Raw genomic sequence first — 18546 nt, 5'->3', positions numbered from 1 at the left:
CAGCCTTGCCCCAGTTGAGGCCCTTAAGTTCCAGTTAATGGCCACTTAAGGGCCGTTTCCTGCTCAGCCTCAATTTTTAGGCTGACAGGAAGATTTCCCAGGTTTTTGTGGGTGGGGGAGCCTGAAAATGAGCAGGTTTGGGCCTTGGGCAGGAAGAAGGGTTGGGCGCCTCCAACAGAAGCCCTCTTCCAACTTCGGGTGCCTCCAACCTCCCCCCACTTAAGGTCCCCACTATCTACGCCACAGGCCTTCTCTACCCTCCCCCAACACCGCCCCCCTCCCCCAGACCCCAAAAACTAACCTTTCCATTCAGTCCTGGGACTTAGGTTCCATCATCGTCCGGATGTTGCTGTTCTGCCCACTGCAGCTCCTGTCGCTGCAGGGTACTAGAGAGCTGCCGACCAATCAGATTGGCTGGCAGCTCTCTAAGGTGGGACTTCCTCCCCAGTGAGGGGCGGAAGTCCCGCCTGCAGCCAACAGATGTGTGAAACGGCTGCAGGGCAGGCAGAGTTGGTAGGGATGTGTTCCCTGTCGACTCATCGGATGGCAGGTAGGGGAAACCCTGCCATCCGGAATATCCTGGCCGGCAAATTCCTAGTCTCAGCTGGCTGGCAAGAGAAAGTTGTCAAGTGGAGGTAAATAACTTAATGGGGAGGTTGTGGGTGGCGTGCGAGAATGGAGCTCAGCAGCATGTATGTGCTCATACCTCATAATGCCCAACTCGATTGTGACACCGTTACAGGCTGAATTTCATGTTTCACCACTGATGGGTGAACAACAGAATCCTAAGAGGGCGATCTTGCCAAGGCTGGTGGACTTAGCCCTTAGGGACAAAACACCACTTGGTTTTGAATCCGGGTTTCAAATGTCACGGGCCAAGTGATGCAGATGCTGTGCTGCTTTCTACTTTATTTTGAAAACGCTTCCCATTGCAGAGGTTAAAAATGATCAATGAATAAACAAAGCAATTAAAAAAAGACACTCTCAGAAACTACACAAAACTTCTAAATCAGGGCCGATCCGTGCAAATCTTGAAGAGGAATAGAACAAAGAGTAGCCTACGGCTTACCAGTTGGATGATATTTGAGACACTGTCCCAGTCTGCCATCTTCAAGAACTCTGCACCGCCAACCAGCCCTTCGTAACCCTGCAAAAGGAAAGACATGCTCATTACAACACAGAGCATCTATCATTCTGGTTCAGCCTCAACTGGAGAATTGTGCCCATTTCTGGGCACCACACTTTCGGAAGAATGTGAAAGCTTTAGAGCGGTTGCGGGAAAGGTTTACAAGAATGACCCCAGGGATGAGAGACTTCAGTTATGCGGATAGACTGGAGAAGCTAGGACTGTTCTTCAGAGTAGGGGAGGTTGAGAGAGGATTTGATAGAAGTGTTCAAAATCATAAGGGGTCTGGGCAGAGGAGATAGAGAGAAACTGTTCCCATTGGCGGAAGGGTCAAAACCAGTGGACACAGATTTAAGGTGATTGGCAAAAGACCAAAGGCGACAAGAAGAAAAGGTTGTTCAATGCAGCGACTGGTTAGGAGCTGGCATGAATTGAGAGTGTGGTGCAGACAGATTCAATCGTGGTTTTCAAAAGGGAATTGGATAAGTACTTGAAGAGAAATAATTTGCAGGGCTACAGGGAAGATGCAGGGGAGTGGGATGAGTTGAGTTGCTCTTGTGGAGAACTGGTTTGGACATGATGGTCTCTTTCTGTGCTGTAAAAATGATTCTATGATTTTTGTGACATCACCTTTAGCGGCTGTGACTTCAACTGTTTAGGCCCCAAGTTCTGGAATTCCCTCTATAAACCTCTCTACCTCTGTCTTTGCCTTAAGAAGCTCCTTAGAATCTAGCCCTTTGAATACCTACCCTAAAATCCCCTTAAGTGGCTCAATGTCAACTTTGTTTTATAATACCCTTGCAAAGCTCCTTAGGAGATTTTGCTACGCTAACGGTGCTTTATAAATGCAGGTTGTTGTTGACACTCCCAGTGGTCGGCAAGTGATAGTTCCTGTATTCAACCCATGAGCTAGCTCCCAGCTTCATGGTGACTGAACAAAGACACCCGCATTTTTTATTTACTGGGATCTTGGGATTCTACGGAATCTGTGAGGAATGCGATCTGTGATTGTGTCTGTTGGTCAGTGAAAATGGAGAATCAGCTCTTAACCAGAACCCACACTTGGTTTTAGTCAAGAAGGTTGGTTTTTAGGCACATCTAAATAAAAGGAGAGAGGTGAAGAGGCTTACGGAAGAATTCCAGAGCTCAGGGCTAAGGTAGCTAAAAAGCATAGCCGCCAATGGGGATGTGCAAGAAGCCAGAATTGGAAGAGCGCAGAGATCTTGGAGGGTTGTAAGGCTGGAGGAGGCTATAAAGACAGGAAGGGGGCGAGGGCACAGGCTGATTTGAAAACAAGGATGAAACTGAACAAAACTGAGACATTATTGGACTGAAGAGCCAGTGAAGGTCAGCAAGCGCAGTGATGGTTAAGTGAGATTTGGAGTGAGTTAAGAAACAGGCAGCCAATACTGTCAGAGGTGAGAGTGGAAGAGGCAGGGGAGGGTGGTTTAAAAAGACAATTTGTAGTAGAGAGAATTTGCATTTTGGATGAACTTTGAATGGTGAGCCACTTTACTGGTGGAAAGCATTGCCTGATAATGCTCTAAGTGGTGTAGCCACCTGAATGGTCAAACCAGTTGTTCGCCAAATCTGTGTCCCTTGTGGTTAAGGGAGCTGAAATGGGGGAGTGTGCCATGGTTGAAGAAGGTGAGAGAAAGTAACAGCTCTAGTGGCGACAAGGGCATTAAAGGTGCTAGAGAGGGTGTGATTTAGTAAATCAATAGCTGCCAAGGTATCAAGGTGAATTGAAGGCCAAAAGCTGGATCCGTGATTCCAAAACTTTTTCCCCACTCTGACCCCTTTTCAAGGCTTGAAAATTTCCATGACCCCTCAGTGAGAGTGGGGGGTGGGAATGGTAGAAACACTTGACAGAGAGAGGGGACGAGAATCTGTGAAAGTGGTGAGGGAGAGGGGAAAGACCACCAAGCACAAGGGTGGAGCGGGGGTGGGGGGGATGCGGCAAAGTGTTTAAATTTAAGGGATTTTAAAAATCTACCTTTTGGATCAGGAAACAGGCCTCAGACATTGATTAGGCCACGCCCACCATTAAAAAGACACAAGGATTTAAAGGAGCCTCACAGCTGTTAACATTCAGTCAGAGATCCACAGCAACCATTGTTGCCTCACAGCTCGCAACCCAGAATCTCGTCTCATGGCCCCACTGGGGGTTGGGTCCCAGATTGGGAAGCCCTGGGATAGATAGTTGGGTATTTAAGAGTGTTAGTTTCCAGCAAGAGCTGACCTGAGAGAATTAGTTAAGGGCGTAATGATCAAAAATGGGAGGTGTGTCGATTTATCACATATAGACTCAGAAAGAGTAATCTGAGAATTATAGTGGAAAACTGTTTGAAACCATCAACCCAATGTTCAACTTCAATTAAAAACAAATGCAAATAATGTCATCTTACTATTCATTGGCGGGACATGGGCATCGCTGGCTGGACCAGCATTTTATTGCCCATCCCTAGTGCCCTTGAGGTGGGGGTGAGCTGCCTTCTTGAACTGTTGAAGTTCTTGTGTGTAGGTACACCTGCCGTGTTGTTAGGAAGGGAGTTCCAGGATTTTGACCCAGCGACAGTAAAGGAACGGCGATATATTTCCAAGTTAGGATGGTGAGTGGCTGTGAGGAGAACTTCCAGGTGGCGGTGTTCCCATCTATCTGCTGCCCTTGTCCTTCTAGATGGTAGCGGTTGTGGGTTTGGAAGGTGCTGCCTAAGGAGCCTTGGTGAGTTTTTGCAGAGCATCTTGTAGATGGTGCACACACTGCCACTGTGCGTTGGTGGTGGAGGGAGTGAATGTTTGTGGAAAGGGTGCCAATCAGCGGACTGCTTTGTCCTGGATGGTGTCAAGCTTCTTGAGTGTCGTTGGAGCTGCACTCATCCAGGCAAGTGGAGAATATTCCATCACACTCCTGGCTTGTGTCTTGTAGATGGTGGACAGGCTTTGGGGAGTCAGCAGGTGAGTTACTCGCCACAGGATTTGTAGCCTCTGACCTGCTCTTGTAGCCACAGTATTTATATGGCTAGTCCAGTTCAATTTCTGGTCAACAGTAACTCCCAGGATTTGACAGTGGGGACTTCAGTGATGGTAATACTGTTGAATGTCAAGGGGCAATGGTTAGATTCTCTCTTCTTGGAGATGGGCATTGCCTGGCACTTGTATGGCGCAAATGTTACTTGTCACTTGTCAGTCCAAGCCTGGATATTGTCCAGGTCTTGCTGCATTTTAACACGGACTGCTTCAATATCTGAGTCATCGCAAATGGTGCTGAACATTGCACAATATTCAGTGCACATCCCCACTTCTAACCTTATGTTGGAAGGAAGGTCATTGATGAAGCAGCTGAAGATGGTTGGGTCTAGGACACTACCCTGAGGAACTCCTGCAGTGATGTCCTGGAACTGAGATGACTGACCTCCAACAACCACAACCATTTTCCTTTGTGCTAGGTGTGGCCCTAACCAGCAGAGAGTTTTTCCCCTGATTCCTATTGACTCCAGTTTAGCTCAGGCTCCTTGATGGCACACTCAGTCAAATGTTGCCTTCATGTCAAGGGCAGCCATTCTCACCCCATCTCAGGAATTCAGCTCTTTTGACAATGTTTGAATCAAAGCTGTAATGAGATCAGAAGCTGAGTGACTCTGGCAGAATTCAAACTGAGCATCAGTGAGCAGGTTATTGCTAAGCAAGTGTCGCTCGATAGCACTGTTGATGACCCTTTCCATCACTTTACTGATGATCGAGAGTAGACTGATGGGGCCAGGATGAATTTGTCCTGCTTTCTGTGTACAGGACATACTTGGACAATTTCCCACATAGCTGGGTAGATGCCAGTATTGTAGCTGTACAGGAACAACTTGGCTAGGGGCGCCGCAAGTTCTGGAGCACAAGACTTCAGTACTATTGCTGGAATACTGTCAGGGCCCATAGCCTTTGCAGTACCCAGTGCCTTCAGCTGTTTCTTGATATCACATGGAGTGAATCGAATTGGCTGAAGACTGGCATCTGTGATGCTGGGGACCTCCTTGCCCATGTTTGACCTGATGCCATGAGAATTCATGAGGACTCCCAACCCAACTCCCTCCCGACTGTAATAACAACGTGCTGCCACCTTTTGCTGGATCTGTCCTGCTGGTGGGACAGGACATACCCAGGGATGGCGATGGTGGTGTCTAGGGCATGATCTGTAAGGTATGATTCCATGAATATGACTACGTCAGGCTCGACTAACCTATGAGACAGCTCTCCCAATTTCGGCACAAGCTCCCAGATGTTAGTAAGGAAGACTTCGTAGGGTCGACATGGCTGGGTTTGCTGTTGTCATTTCTGATGCCTTTCCTTGGATACAACTGAGTGGCTTGCTGGGCCATTTCAGGGGCATTTAAGAGTCAACTGCTTTACGGAGGATCTGAAGTCACATGTAAGCCTTCCTTCCCTAAATGGGATGTTAGTGAACCAGATGGGTTTTTACGACAATTGCCAGTGCTTTCATGGTCATCATTAGACTTTTAATTCCAGATTTTTACGGAATTCAGATTGGTGGGATTTGAACCCGGATCCCCAGAGCATTGCCCTATTGACTGAACTGGATTACCAGTCCAGTGACAATATCACTACACCACCACTACCGCATGGGCAGCTTCAGCAGAGGGATTGCTTTTCAGGCTCATAATGAATGACGGCCATTTGGTCAAGAAGCTGGAGGGACTGGGACCCAGGAAACTGCACCCTAGTGATGAAGGATGGCAACTGAGAAAGAGACTGAATAAAATGATCAGGATGAGAAAATCTGCTCCAATTGAACTGTTTATTGTGTCCTTAACATTTGGTCTGGAGGGTTCCTGAAGTGGTTCTCCTCTCAGTTTAAATTGTCCTTGAATCACCTGCTATGGACAAAATTCCTCTTAAAGGGCCAGAGATAAAGAGAGCAAGGCCAGACCACCCACACTCTTCACTGCAAACAAATACAGTCAGATAGTCATTAGATCCCCAATATTAGATAACTAGGACAAAAAGGGCACTAACCTCACACACAAAATAAACATCAGCTCCCACATAGATCCCCATCCGCACCACTGCTCGCACCGCAGCATTCATACCTGTAGATTACAAGAATTACACTTAGAGCAAAGAAGGTTAAAAGATGCTTTAATGGAGAAGTGTTGAAATTGAGGGATTTAGATACCAATAAAGAAACTACTTTCACTGGCAGGAGGGTCAGTAACCAGAGGACAGAGCTTTAAGCGAATTGGTCTAAGAAGCACAGGGAGGTGAGGAGAATTTTTGTTTTATGCAGCAAATTGTTACTTGATGGAATGCGCTGCCTGAAAGGCTGGTGAAAGCAGAATCAAAACAGAATTGGAGAAATACTTCAAAAGAAAAAAATTCTGGGTTATGGGAAAAGACCAGAGGAATGGGGTTAAAACAGGTCTTTCAGAAAACTAGCAGAGGCATGAGGGGCTGAATGGCTTCCTTCTGTGTTATACAATTACATATGCATTAACTATTACGTTCAGTGTTGTTACAATTCTTATATTGGTGCCAGTATGATATAGGAAAATCCATTTAAGCCAATACTATTTAAAGTGCTTCTGATACAATGCTTTTAATTCATATTCTCAAATCGTATCTAACACCAGATCTGGCCCTATTAGTACTTCACCTGATCTTATACAACTCAATCTGCTCTGTCTAGACAGAATCCACATTGGGAAGGCATCACTGTACTGTCAGCAATCATAAAAACCATACTGCAGTGAGGAGGGAAAGGAAGATTTACATTTAGACAGTGCTTTAAGGCATCTCTTAGAAAGTGTTCCCAACATACAATAATTACATTCAAGTAAAATGACAGTTATGTAGAAAAAGACTGCAATTTTTGTCCACAGCAAAATCCAACAAACTGTAATCAAATGTTTTAGTGGTGTTGGTTGAGGGAAGAACGTTGGAAGATACAGAGGCACCTCCCTGCTCGTCTTCCAATAGTGTCATGGGAACTTCAACATTCACCTGAACCATCAGTAAGCAAGGCTTCAATTTAATAGCACACCCTAAGGGCAACACTTCCAATATCACAGTACTGACATATGAATTTGGAGCAGGAGTAGGCCTGATCATATCTGATTGTAACCTCAACTCCACATTCCTATCTACCCTCAATAACCTTTCACTCCCTTGCTTATCAAGAATCTATCTAGCTCTGCCTTAAAAATATTCAAAGACTCTGCATGCACCACCTTTTGAGTAAGAGTTCCAAAGACTCTCAACCCTCGGAGAGAAAGAAATTTCTCCTAATCTCTGTCCTAAATGGGCAACCCCTTATTTTTAAACAGTGGCCCCTAGTTCTAAATTATCCCACAGGAGGAAATGTCCTCTCTACATTGACCCTATCAAGACCCCTCAGGATCTTATATGTTTCAATCAAATCACCTCTTACTCTTCTAATCTCCAGCGGATGCAAGCCTAGTCTGTACAACCTTTCCTCATAAGACAACCCACCCATTCCAGGTATTAATTTGGTAAGCCTTCTCTGAACTGCTTCCAACATATTTACATCCTTCCTTAAATAAGGAGGCCAATACTGTACACAGTACTCCAGGGGTGGTCTCACCAATGCCCTGTATAATTGAAGCATAACCTCCCTTTTTTTGTAGTCAGTTCTCTTTGCAATAAATGATAACATTCTATTAGCTTTCCTAAATACTTGCTGTACCTGCATACTAGCCTTTTGAGGTTCATGCACTAGAATCCCTAGATCCCTCTGCATCTCAGCTCTGCAATCTCTCACCATTTAGATAATATACTTTTTTTATTTTTCTGCCAAAATGGACAATTTCCCACTTTCCCACATTATAGTCAATTTGCAGGTCTTTGCCCACTCAACCTATCTATATCCCTGTGTAGCCTCCTTATGTCCTCTTCACACTTTACTATCCTATTCTATTTTTATGTCCTCAGCAAATTTAGCAACCGTACCTTCAGTCCATTCATCCAAGTCATTTACATAAACTAATCCCTGTGGCACACCACTCGTTACATCTTGCCAGCCAGAAAAAGAGCCATTTATACCTACTCTCTGTTTCCTCTTAGTTAGCCAATCTTCTATCCATGTCAATATGTTAGCCCCCACACCATGAGCTTTTATTTTTCACAATAACCTCGGATATGGCACCTTATGAAATGCCTTTTGGAAATCTAAATACAGTACATCCACCAGTTCCCCTTTACCCACAGAATTTTTACTTCTTCAAAGAACTCCAAAAAATTGGTTAAACATTATTTCCCTTTCACAAAACCATGCTGACTCTGCCCAATTACCCTGAATTTTATCTAGTGCATTTTTAATAATAGCTTCTAACATTTTCCCTATGACAGATGTTAAGCTAACTGGCCTGCAGTATTTTGCTTTCTGTTTCCCTCCCTTTTTGAACAATGGAGTTACATTCGCTATTTTCCAATGTAATGGAACTTTCCCCAAATCTAGGGAATTTAGGAAATTTAAAACCAACGCTTCAACTATTTCATTAGCCACATCGTTTAGGACCCTAGGATGAAGTCCATTAGGACTTCAAAATAGGCTATCAACCCAGATTATGTGTGGTTAAATAAAACACGGGGTAGTCGATAGTGTGCGGTAAATGGGTCTGACATTTGTGTTCACAGGTCAAAAGGACACTGTACAAAACGTGACATTCCACCAGAAATCTTGTGACAACACCAATATGTGCCAACCATCAGTGCTTTATTTTGTCAATGTTTTCTGTAACCATCCAACCGTCATCCAACCCAAATTCTTATACACAGTAAACAGATGGTGATAATTCTTGCCTTTAGCGTTGGGACTGGCACATGGAAAGGATCCGTTTCAGTTTAGTAGTCACCGCAGCACAGCAGTCCTTCAGCAAGAATGCATTCAATTAAAAGCAAGCCAACAATGAAAGTCCAAGAAATGGCACTGTCACTGTAAAGAAAAAGGCTGTTTCTAAATGGACAATTTTCAGAAATTGGCTAGGTTTCACCTCCCAGCATTCCACAGGACTTTGGAACTGGACTTAAAAAAGAAAACCTTGAAATGAAACACAGGCACAATGAAGTAACTTCCTGAATGTACTAGCCAGGAGATGGCAGAGGGAAGAGTCATACGGACTCGAAACGTTAACTGTGTTTCTCTCTGCAGATGCTGTCAGACCTGCTGAGTTTTTCCAGGTATTTTTATTTTTGTTTTGGATTTCCAGCATCTGTTTTTTGTTTTTATCTTGGACCAGAAAATGATATGTGTTTGTCCAAGATTTAAATGATTTGTCTCAACCATTGAACTCATGTGGCCAAGCCATCGAACTGTAAATCATACTTACACTCTAATGAGCTCTGGATTCCAGGATGTCTGGGTGTGAGGCCACATTCCTTGGAAATGCTAATCCTCAAAACTGTTTCATTAGAGCAAAACTCATTCGCCAATCTGGTGAAGCTAATAAGCCAGAATTTTCCCCATCGAAACACCTTCATATGTTAATGGACTACTGACAAATCCAGGATATGAGGTTATTGCAAGGTGTAAGAAGGTACATTTAAAAGTGAGATGAGTTTGCGGCAATCATTGTCAAGGATGTGATTTTTGCACTATAAGAAGTGCATGCTTAGGGACAGGGACAGCAACTTGCAAGGTTAAACATGGGTGGGATTGATCATCTGCACAAGTGGGAACATATTCCTCAGAGCGATCAACAGGGTGGGTGCAGTTCGGGAGTTAAGAGCACAGTGATTGTAAGTATTGATTTAACTTGATGGGAGCAGGGTACTGATGTTTGTAGGTTTTCGGAGGGTACTGATGTTTATAAGTTACTGGTGGTACAATAAGCTGTTAAAAGAATACAGAGGCGTATTGAGCCTTGACCATTTTCTCCACCTGCTTGGGTTTAGGTCGGACTTTGGAGTTAAGAGTATAAAAGGGAGGAGTGGGTGGAATTGGAGAAAGGATGGCAGTGAAAGCTGTGTGCATGGCAGTGATAGAGGAAAAATGGATGGAATAATAGGCGGTGGGGGGGAATAGATGGTTACAAGAGGGAAGGGAGAATTGATGGCAATGAAGGTTAAGGGAAGAGGGTAAAAGTGCCTTGGAATGGGTGAGGAAAGGAGATTGCCAGCACTAATGCGAGGAGGAGGCAAGTAGAGAAAGATTGTCAGCATGAACTCTGGAGAGAGAAAGTGCCAACTTCAAATTAGAAATGGAAGAAGGGATGAGGAAAGTTGCATGGGGTTGGGGTGGGGGTGAAAACTATCAAGAGTACCATTCTTTACTTGTCCCATTACCACTCCCTTTTGTCATTTATTCAGGGATCTTCTCCTTCTCCTCACCCATTCCAAGGTACTGGTGTAGCTTCTACAGTCTTCCCTTAACTTTTATTCCCATCCATTCTCCCTTTCCCCAGTTCTGTACTTGTTTAAAATCTTTAACTTCCTTCCAGTTCTGATGAAAGCTCATCGACCTGAAACATTGGATGGAATTTCCCTGTGGAATTCAGGGCCCCGAAGCAAGACAAAATGAGGGCTCTGACACCCTCCTTGCCTGCAGCACACTTCTGGCAGACGACTACCTGATCTGTTGCCACTGCATTCGCTGTCCAGACTCCGGATGCTGCTGAGAGCCTGCAGCTCTGGAGCCTTGGCAGCCCCACCTGCTGAGACAGGTCAGATACTGCAAGGGAGACGTGGATGGAAGTAAGACATTATCAGGGCTGAAGTTGGCAGGGCCCTTGGGCCGGAGAGGAAACCCCCCATGGAATCATTTGGGCTGCGAATGTGGTATTTCCTCCCCTTGGCTCTGTCAATGGAGCATGGACGGCGCCGCACTCCTAGCCTGCCACGGGGAGGCTAACTCCACTGAGCTGGGTGTGTCACTGGCAAAATGCTGGCATGCCTGCAAAACTCATCCCTAACTGGGACATTGACAATATTAATTGGCTACCTGCCTCTGTGGAGCGGAGAGCTCATCCTTGACCCAGCCAACCCCCCCACTCCAGTCAGGAAAGCACCCCAGCCGCACTCAAATGCACTGGAGAGCTGCCCCGACGTGCACCCACCACTGCCCCCTACCCCATCCCCAACCCCCCCATTTTTAATGCATCCCTGCCTCCCAGCCCAAATCGCGATGCCAGGAAATTCAGCCCATTAACTCTTGTTCTTCTCACCATAGATGCTGCCTGACCTGCTGAGTAATGACTGTATTTTCTCTTTTTTCCTTCTTTCAAGTTTCCATCCACAGTACTTTACTTTGGAGGAGGAGTATCATATTGAATTGACAGAAGAGAGCAAGTGGAGTATCAGTCAGAACTGGGAAGATTAGAGAAGAGCAACCCTAAAAGAATACCATGCTGGGCAGGGTGTAGCATCTCTGTGAACTGGGTCCAAAGTGAGTAGACTGCCTTTGTGGTGATGGGAGCATTGGATATGAGCGTGGGGCTGTTGAAGTAACATCTGAGCAAGTGATGGCCTAAATGGTCTGATTTCAATTCAAGTGCTGCTTTTTCTCCCCCTCAAACTATAAATCATAAGGTTTAAAATTAGACAGAAAGCATAATTTTAATCTAAAATGTCCCTGGACACTTCTCGCATGCTTCCACTAACTCTGTGCCTTAAAAGTTGGAATTATTATGACACAGGAGGAGGCTATTTGGCCCATTCAGTCCATGCTGGCTCTCTAGGCAATCCAGTGAATCTTATTCCCCCATTTACAGTTGTTTGTGATTTTCAATATAATTTTAAAATGGGAAACAAGGACAAATGATTGAAGGAGAATCAGGAACACAATTAGTCTACTTGGTCCTAGTCACAGATGCAGATGGCTAATTTTAGTCATGATTTTATTACGGCTGGATACCTCAGATATATGATTCATGATTGAAAATCTCATACCTTGGTACTTTTCAATGATTTCTGTTCAATTATTATCTGAACCCAATGTGGCATTTCCTGCCTAGCCATACACTGTAGCCCATGCATTACTCTACGTTTAATATTTTAAGAATGTCTTGAGGAAATGTTTTGTTGAGGAATTATAAAAAGGATTGGGGTTTTTGATTAAGTAATCTAGAGAATGGCTAAGGTTCTCGGCAATGGATTTGGTCCTTCAGGCCTTAAGAGTATATCTGCAGTGAATTTTCTAATGTGGGTTGAAACACCGTTACTGGTGCTGGTATCGAGAACAATTTGAACTGATGAAGTAAAAAGGGGAATGGCACAATGCTGAAGTGTGTGGGTGATATTTTCCATGTGCTAAATTCTTTCCTGAGTGTTATGCTGGTATATATGGTACTAAAATTACCAATTAGATGACCCCAAGGGCTGGGTTTACTGAATGTTTGAAAGCAGGAGAGCTTGTAAAATGGAGCGCATGGCCTGCTCACTGTCTTTCTGCCTGTTCCCGACCTGTCTCCCATTTTACAGGGTGGCAGTGGTGGTGGCAGATAGCCGGCCTGTCCTTGGGCCTATTGAGGCCCTTAAGTAGCCAATTAGTGGCTACTTAAGTGCTTCATCCCACTGTCGCTATTTTACCTGCCTGCAAGGGCGGGGGGCAGCGCCACACCAGGTGGGTAATGCGACAGCTTTTATGACTGGGCTGTGTCAGGCAAGGGGTGGAACCTCCTCTGGGGGTCCCCTGTGCCCATTAGAGGCACCAAGGACATAACCCATCTTTAACGCTCCCAACCCCCAAACCTGGCATCTCAAGCCCCCTCAGCCCCTCTGCCAGCTGCCAGCCAGTCCCATCCAAAACCTCAGGCACACCTGAAGGTAGGTCACATCTGTCCAGTCCACTGAATCTTTTGAGCAGGTCACTGACATGGTAGATAAGGGGTGTCTGGTGATGTTATCTGAATGGACTTTGAAAAATGGCAGGGGATGTCTGGAAAACCATTTTCCCCAAAAGGCTGTGGATGTTTGGGCATTTGAAATTTTCAATTTGCAATTGATCAAAATTGTCAGGTAAGGAATATGGAGAAAGATTGGGTAAATGGGATTTATAACATTAAAGAGGTTATAAATTGTAAAGCGTTCAATCCATTACATTACAACAGAGTCAGATGCTGATGCCAAGTCTCTCTTTAATGATCTCTAAAATAGCTGCTGGGAAGGTCTTGTGGTGCAGTGGGTAGCGTCCCTATCTCTGGGCCAGAAGCTCTGGGTTCAAGTCCCACTTCAGCACCTGATGGCCAGGGAAGGTGTTCATAACCTGGTCAAACAGATTGATTATCAGCCTGTAAACCCTTCCAAAATGAATGCCTAATGGTATGTGGTATGAGTAGGAGCATTTCCTGGTCAGCCATACTTTAGAAGGCAACAGCAAACCACTGCAGTACTTTGTCAGGTATAATCATGGACCAATCTAAAGGAAGTCCATAGTCGCATAGGGCATGGTACTGAAGGAGGAGGAAAATAGTTGGTATGCAGCCTCAGCCTGCAAAACTTCCTGAAAGGAAGATCAATACCATTGAGAAATGTTGGTAAAGGTACACAAACCCAGTAAATGAAACAATCAGATTGAAGGGAAATGTCTTGGGCACAAAAGAAATGAACCGATTGCCAAAAGGATACTGATCAATAGGATGTTGTGTGGTACTGCCACAGTGCTAAATGGGATAGATTTCGTACAGGTCCAGCAACTCAAGACTGGGCCATCAGCTGCAGCAGAATTGTACTCAAACACAATCTGTAACCTCATGGCCCAGCATATCCCCCTCTCTACCATCACCATCAAGCCGGGGATCAACCCTGGTTTGATGAAGAGTACAAGATGGCATGCCTGGAGCAGCATGCATACCCAAAAATGAGGTGTCAATTTGGTGAAGTAAACACAGTACTACTTGCCTGCCAAACAGCTTAAGCAGCAAGTGATAGACAGAGCTAAGCGACCCTACAACCAATGGATTAGATCTAAGCTCTGGAGTCCTGCCACATCCAGTCATGAATGGTGGTGGACAATTAAACAACTCACTGGAGGAGGAGGCTCCACAAATATCCCCATCCTCAATGATGGTGGAGCCCAACACATCGATGCAAAGGATAAGGCTGAAGCATTTGCTACAATCTTCAGCCAGAAGTACTACGTGGATGATCCATCTCGGCCTCCTCCAGAGGTCCCCAGCATCACAGATGCTAGTCTTCAGCCAATTTGATTCACTCCACATGATATCAAGACATGGCTGAAGGTGCTGGATATGCAAAGGCTATGGGCCCTGACAACATTCCAGCAATAACGCTGAAGACTTGTGCTCCAGAACTTGCCACGCCCCTAGCCAAGCTGTTCGAGTACAGCTACAACACTGGCATCTACCTGGCTATGTGGATAATTGCCCAGGTACGTTCTGTACACAAAAAGCAGGACAAATCAAACCTGGCCAATTACTGCTCATTAATCTACTCTTGACCATCAGTAAAGTAATGGAACGTGTCATCAACAGTGCTATCAATCAGCACTGGTAACCTGCTTACTGACGCTCAGTTTGGGTTCCGCCAGGGCCACTCAGCTCCTGATCTCATTTCAGCCTTGGTTCAAACATGGACAAAAGAGCTGAACTCCCAAGGTGAGGTAAGAGTGACTGCCTTTGACATCAAGACCAAATGTGACTGAGTGTAGCATCAAGGAGCCCTAGCAAAACTGGAGTCAATGGGAATCAGGGGGAAAACTCTCCATTGGTTGGAGTCATACCTAACACAAAGGAAGATGGTTGTGGTTGTTGGATATCAGTCATCTCAGCTCCAGGACATCACTGCAGGAGTTCCTCTGGGTAGTGTCCTAGGTCCATCTTCAGCTGCTTCATCAATAACCTTTCTTCCATCACAAGGTCAAAAGTGGAGATGTTCGCTGATAATTGCACAATGTTCAGCGCCATTCACGACTCCTCAGATACTGAAGCAGTCCATATACAAATGCAGCAAAACCTGGACAATATCCAGGCTTGGGCTGACAAGTGGCAAGTAACATTCGCGCCACACAACTGTCAGGCAATGACCATGTCCAACAAGAGAGAATCCAACCATCGCCCCTTGATGTTTAATGGCATTACCATCACTGAAACCCCCAGGATGTTGATAGTGGGGGTTACCATTGACCAGAAACTGAACTGGACTAGCCATATAAATACTGTGGCTACAAGAGCAGGTCAGAAGCTAGGAATCATGCGATGAGTAACACACCTCCTGACTCTGCAAATCCTATCCACCACCTACAAAGCACAAGTCAAGAGTGTGATGGAATACTTCCCATTTGCCTAGATGAGTGAAGCTCCCATAACACAAGAAGCTTGATACCATCCAGGACAAAGCAGCCCGCTTGATTGACACCAAATTCACAAACATTCACTCCCTCCACCACTGACGCACAGTAGCAGCAGTGTGTACCATCTACAAGATGCAATGCAGGAATTCACTAAGGCTCCTTCGACAGCATCTTCCAAACCCACAACCACTACCATCTAGAAGGACAAGGGCAGCAGAAAGATGGGAACACCACCATCTGGAAGTTTCCCTTCAGCTCTCTCACCATCCTGACTTGGAAATATATCACTGTTCCTTCACCGTCGCTGGGTCAAAATACTGGAACTCCCTCCCTAACAGCACTGTGGGTGTACCTACACCACATGGACTCCAGTGGTTCAAGAAAGCAGCTCACCTCACTGTGTCAAGGGCAACTAGGGATGGGCAATAAATGCTGGCCCAGCCAGCGAAGCCCACATCCCGTGAATAAGAAAAAAGCTGACAATAGAAATAACACTCCAACATGTCTCCTTTCATAGAACTGACCCTAGTGCCACTACCTAATCCAAAGCTCTAAAACGAATGCAGAACAGGGAAAGACAATGCAATGCAATGATTAGCATGCTCACCTCTCAGTCACAACGCTCTGGGTTCAATTCCCACTCCACAGGCTGGAATACAAAATCTAGACTGATAGCCCAGTGCACTAGTGAGGGAGAATAGCACTGTTAGAGGAGAAGCTAAACTGAGACCCCATCTGCCTTCTCAGACAGATATAAAACATCACATGGCATTCCATATTTGAAGGAGAGCAAGAGGATTCTCCCTGAAATTTTGGCCCGTGGTTATTCTTCAAGCAACATTCCTTAAACAGATTACGTGATCACAGCCACATTTATGTTCTTGGGAGCTTGCTCAACACAATCTAGTGGGTGAATTTCCTACATCACAACAGTGACTACGCTACAAAAAGTAGTGCATTTTCGGTAAGTTGTTTTAGAGTGCCCCAAGGTTTTGAAAGGTGCAAAATCTTTTTCTTTCTTCTTCAGGAAGTGCAAAATAAGCATGACACGTGCCTTGCCACATTAGTACTTATCAATAACCGCCCTCAGGATGTCTATATCTTAGAAGTTTCTGAAAAGCTTGCTCAAAAAGCATACAGGTCAACCCAAGGTTAAACTCAGAATGTGTGCCACAGCAAACACCAGAGTTGGCTCATTTAACAGCAGTCAGATTTTGTTGGGGACAGTTTAAACGATAGATTAGAAATGCAACGGATTGAATGGAACTCAGTGGGCATGAGGAATTAACATTCATGCTTGCCATGTCCAAACTGAAAACCAGAGCGGAATTGATGCAGGATGAGTTGAGATTACAGCTCCGCTCCTGATTTAGGGCAGTCAACCTCAAAGAAATGTTAGGAATCTGCGTTTGTACTTTGCCCTGACACATAGGCTTTGTGAAAATGAGTCTGAGTTTTTAAAAAAAATTCAAATTTTGACATTGGTTACCCTATTTCAGCAGTTTTCAGGTACACCACTCAAAAAATCAGAGAGAGCTTTACCAGTAGGGCAATGACAGGAATCAAATACATGACGATGCAGATTGCAACTGCATTTTAAACACTTCAAATTTGGGACTGAAAATGTGCCACAACAGGCTAAATGTTTTCTTTTTAAAAAACATGACTCAAGCCTGGACAGGCAGCAACTTTGAATGAAGTCTTGGGCGGGCAGTGCAAAAGTGAGGCCCCTATTGATTTGCACTCTCCCTCCCACCCAGTCAGTCAGTCTGTCTGTCTCAGAGTCTGGGTCCCAGGAACAACCTGCCAGGCAGCACGTCCTCCACCACGTGACCCAAACCCGCCGCCGCCATCATTGAGACTGGCAGAAATAGGGGAGAAGGGGGAGAAAAAAAATCAAAATTTTCAAGTCTACACCATCCGTTCGCAATTTTATCATTCGCGCCCTTGCGAAATTAATTTAAAAATAAGAAAACTTTCCAGGATACGAATCTTTTTCAAAAAAATCTACACCTTAACAGGCCCGTATCAATGATGGCGGCGGCTTGATTTTTTTTTTTAACGGACCCATTTAACCGTTGCGCTCCGGCGCTTTCAGTTAAAAAAAACAACGAAAAGGATAACCAGAGGGGACCAGGTCAGTCACTAATTAACCATTATTCACTGACCGAATGGGAGATTAAAAGGTGCGAATCTGACAAGCAATGAAAAAAGAGAAGCCCCCCCCGACCGCTGGAGGGAGGGAAAGAGGGGAGTTTATGGAGGAGAAGAACTCAATTTTCTATTATCTTTAATAAATATCTTGAACTAAGCCCGACCGGCAGATCAACTATTCCGCGCAGAGCAACAGCATCGAACTGTCTGTGAGGAAAAAAAAACAGCCCTTCCACCGCTCCAGTGGCGACCACTTGCTTTCCCCAACCGCCTGGTCACTTTTTAAAATTACTTTTAAAAATTTCCACCTATTTAATCTCTCATTTGGTCATAATCCTGGCACTTGCATCTGAAAAATTAATCCTCTTATGTTTCTCTCTTGTGTATTACCAGGAGTTGAGGGGTGAGGGGGGGGCCGTTGGTGTGCTGAAATGCTGCAATATTGCTCTTCGTTTCCGGAGATTGCAGCTGCGGCGGATCTTTATCGCTATTTTTTTTTTCTTTTCTTCTTCAATCTGTTCAAAAGGAGATTGGAAAATGTTACCTTGTGCATCTCCTCCGCTGGTCAACACCGCGATGGATTTCCCAGCGCCTCTGCTTCTCAGTTGCTCCATGTCTACTTGTGCCATGATGTCTTGTCCTGTCCTCCACGGTATTGCAGCTGATTCCCCTTCCTCTCCTTGCAAGCTTCCTGGGTTTTTTTTTGGGAAGGTTTTCCCTTTGCCTCAGATCACTACGTCTGACTACGCAAGCAGAGCCCCTTCCACCAACTGAATGCAAATGTCCCTCAGTCAAGGCATGCCCACATGCAACCTGTTTCATAACTCCTCCCTCATATCCCTTCAGCTTTATTTTATTTATTTCTGGCGCATCATTTAACCGAATGAGCCCAGTGGGCAGCCTGAAGCCTTAACTCTGTGTCACAGTTGTGCCTGCATTTCCTGGGTGAACTTGCAGATTCATTTTGGAGCTGATTTCCTTCTTTTGGGGTTGC

The 18546-nt window shown here is 45.1% G+C and overlaps 1 protein-coding gene across 2 annotated transcripts in view; it reads right to left on the bottom strand.

Annotated features, from left to right (window-relative positions):
• LOC121284830 (ATP-dependent 6-phosphofructokinase, liver type-like) overlaps positions 1 to 18333 on the bottom strand; it is a 60898-nt gene extending 42565 nt beyond the window's left edge. Inside the window, exons 1-3 of one of the 2 annotated variants that reach the window (XM_041200598.1) lie at positions 18097 to 18333; positions 6152 to 6225; positions 1070 to 1147 (exon numbers count right to left, since the gene is read on the bottom strand). In XM_041200598.1, the coding sequence (XP_041056532.1) occupies positions 1070 to 1147; positions 6152 to 6225; positions 18097 to 18181 (237 nt within the window). In that variant the 5' untranslated portion in view covers positions 18182 to 18333. Of the gene's footprint in view, positions 1 to 1069; positions 1148 to 6151; positions 6226 to 18096 lie in introns of those variants that run through there. The other variant, XM_041200600.1, reaches the window with a different exon arrangement.
• Between the last annotated feature and the right edge of the window lie 213 nt (positions 18334 to 18546).

This window comes from Carcharodon carcharias, chromosome 12 (assembly GCF_017639515.1).
Source record: "Carcharodon carcharias isolate sCarCar2 chromosome 12, sCarCar2.pri, whole genome shotgun sequence".
NCBI classification, from domain to species: Eukaryota; Metazoa; Chordata; class Chondrichthyes; order Lamniformes; family Lamnidae; genus Carcharodon; species Carcharodon carcharias.
The sequence above is the reverse complement of the archived record's forward strand: the minus strand, read 5'-3'. Positions and strand labels throughout refer to the sequence as shown.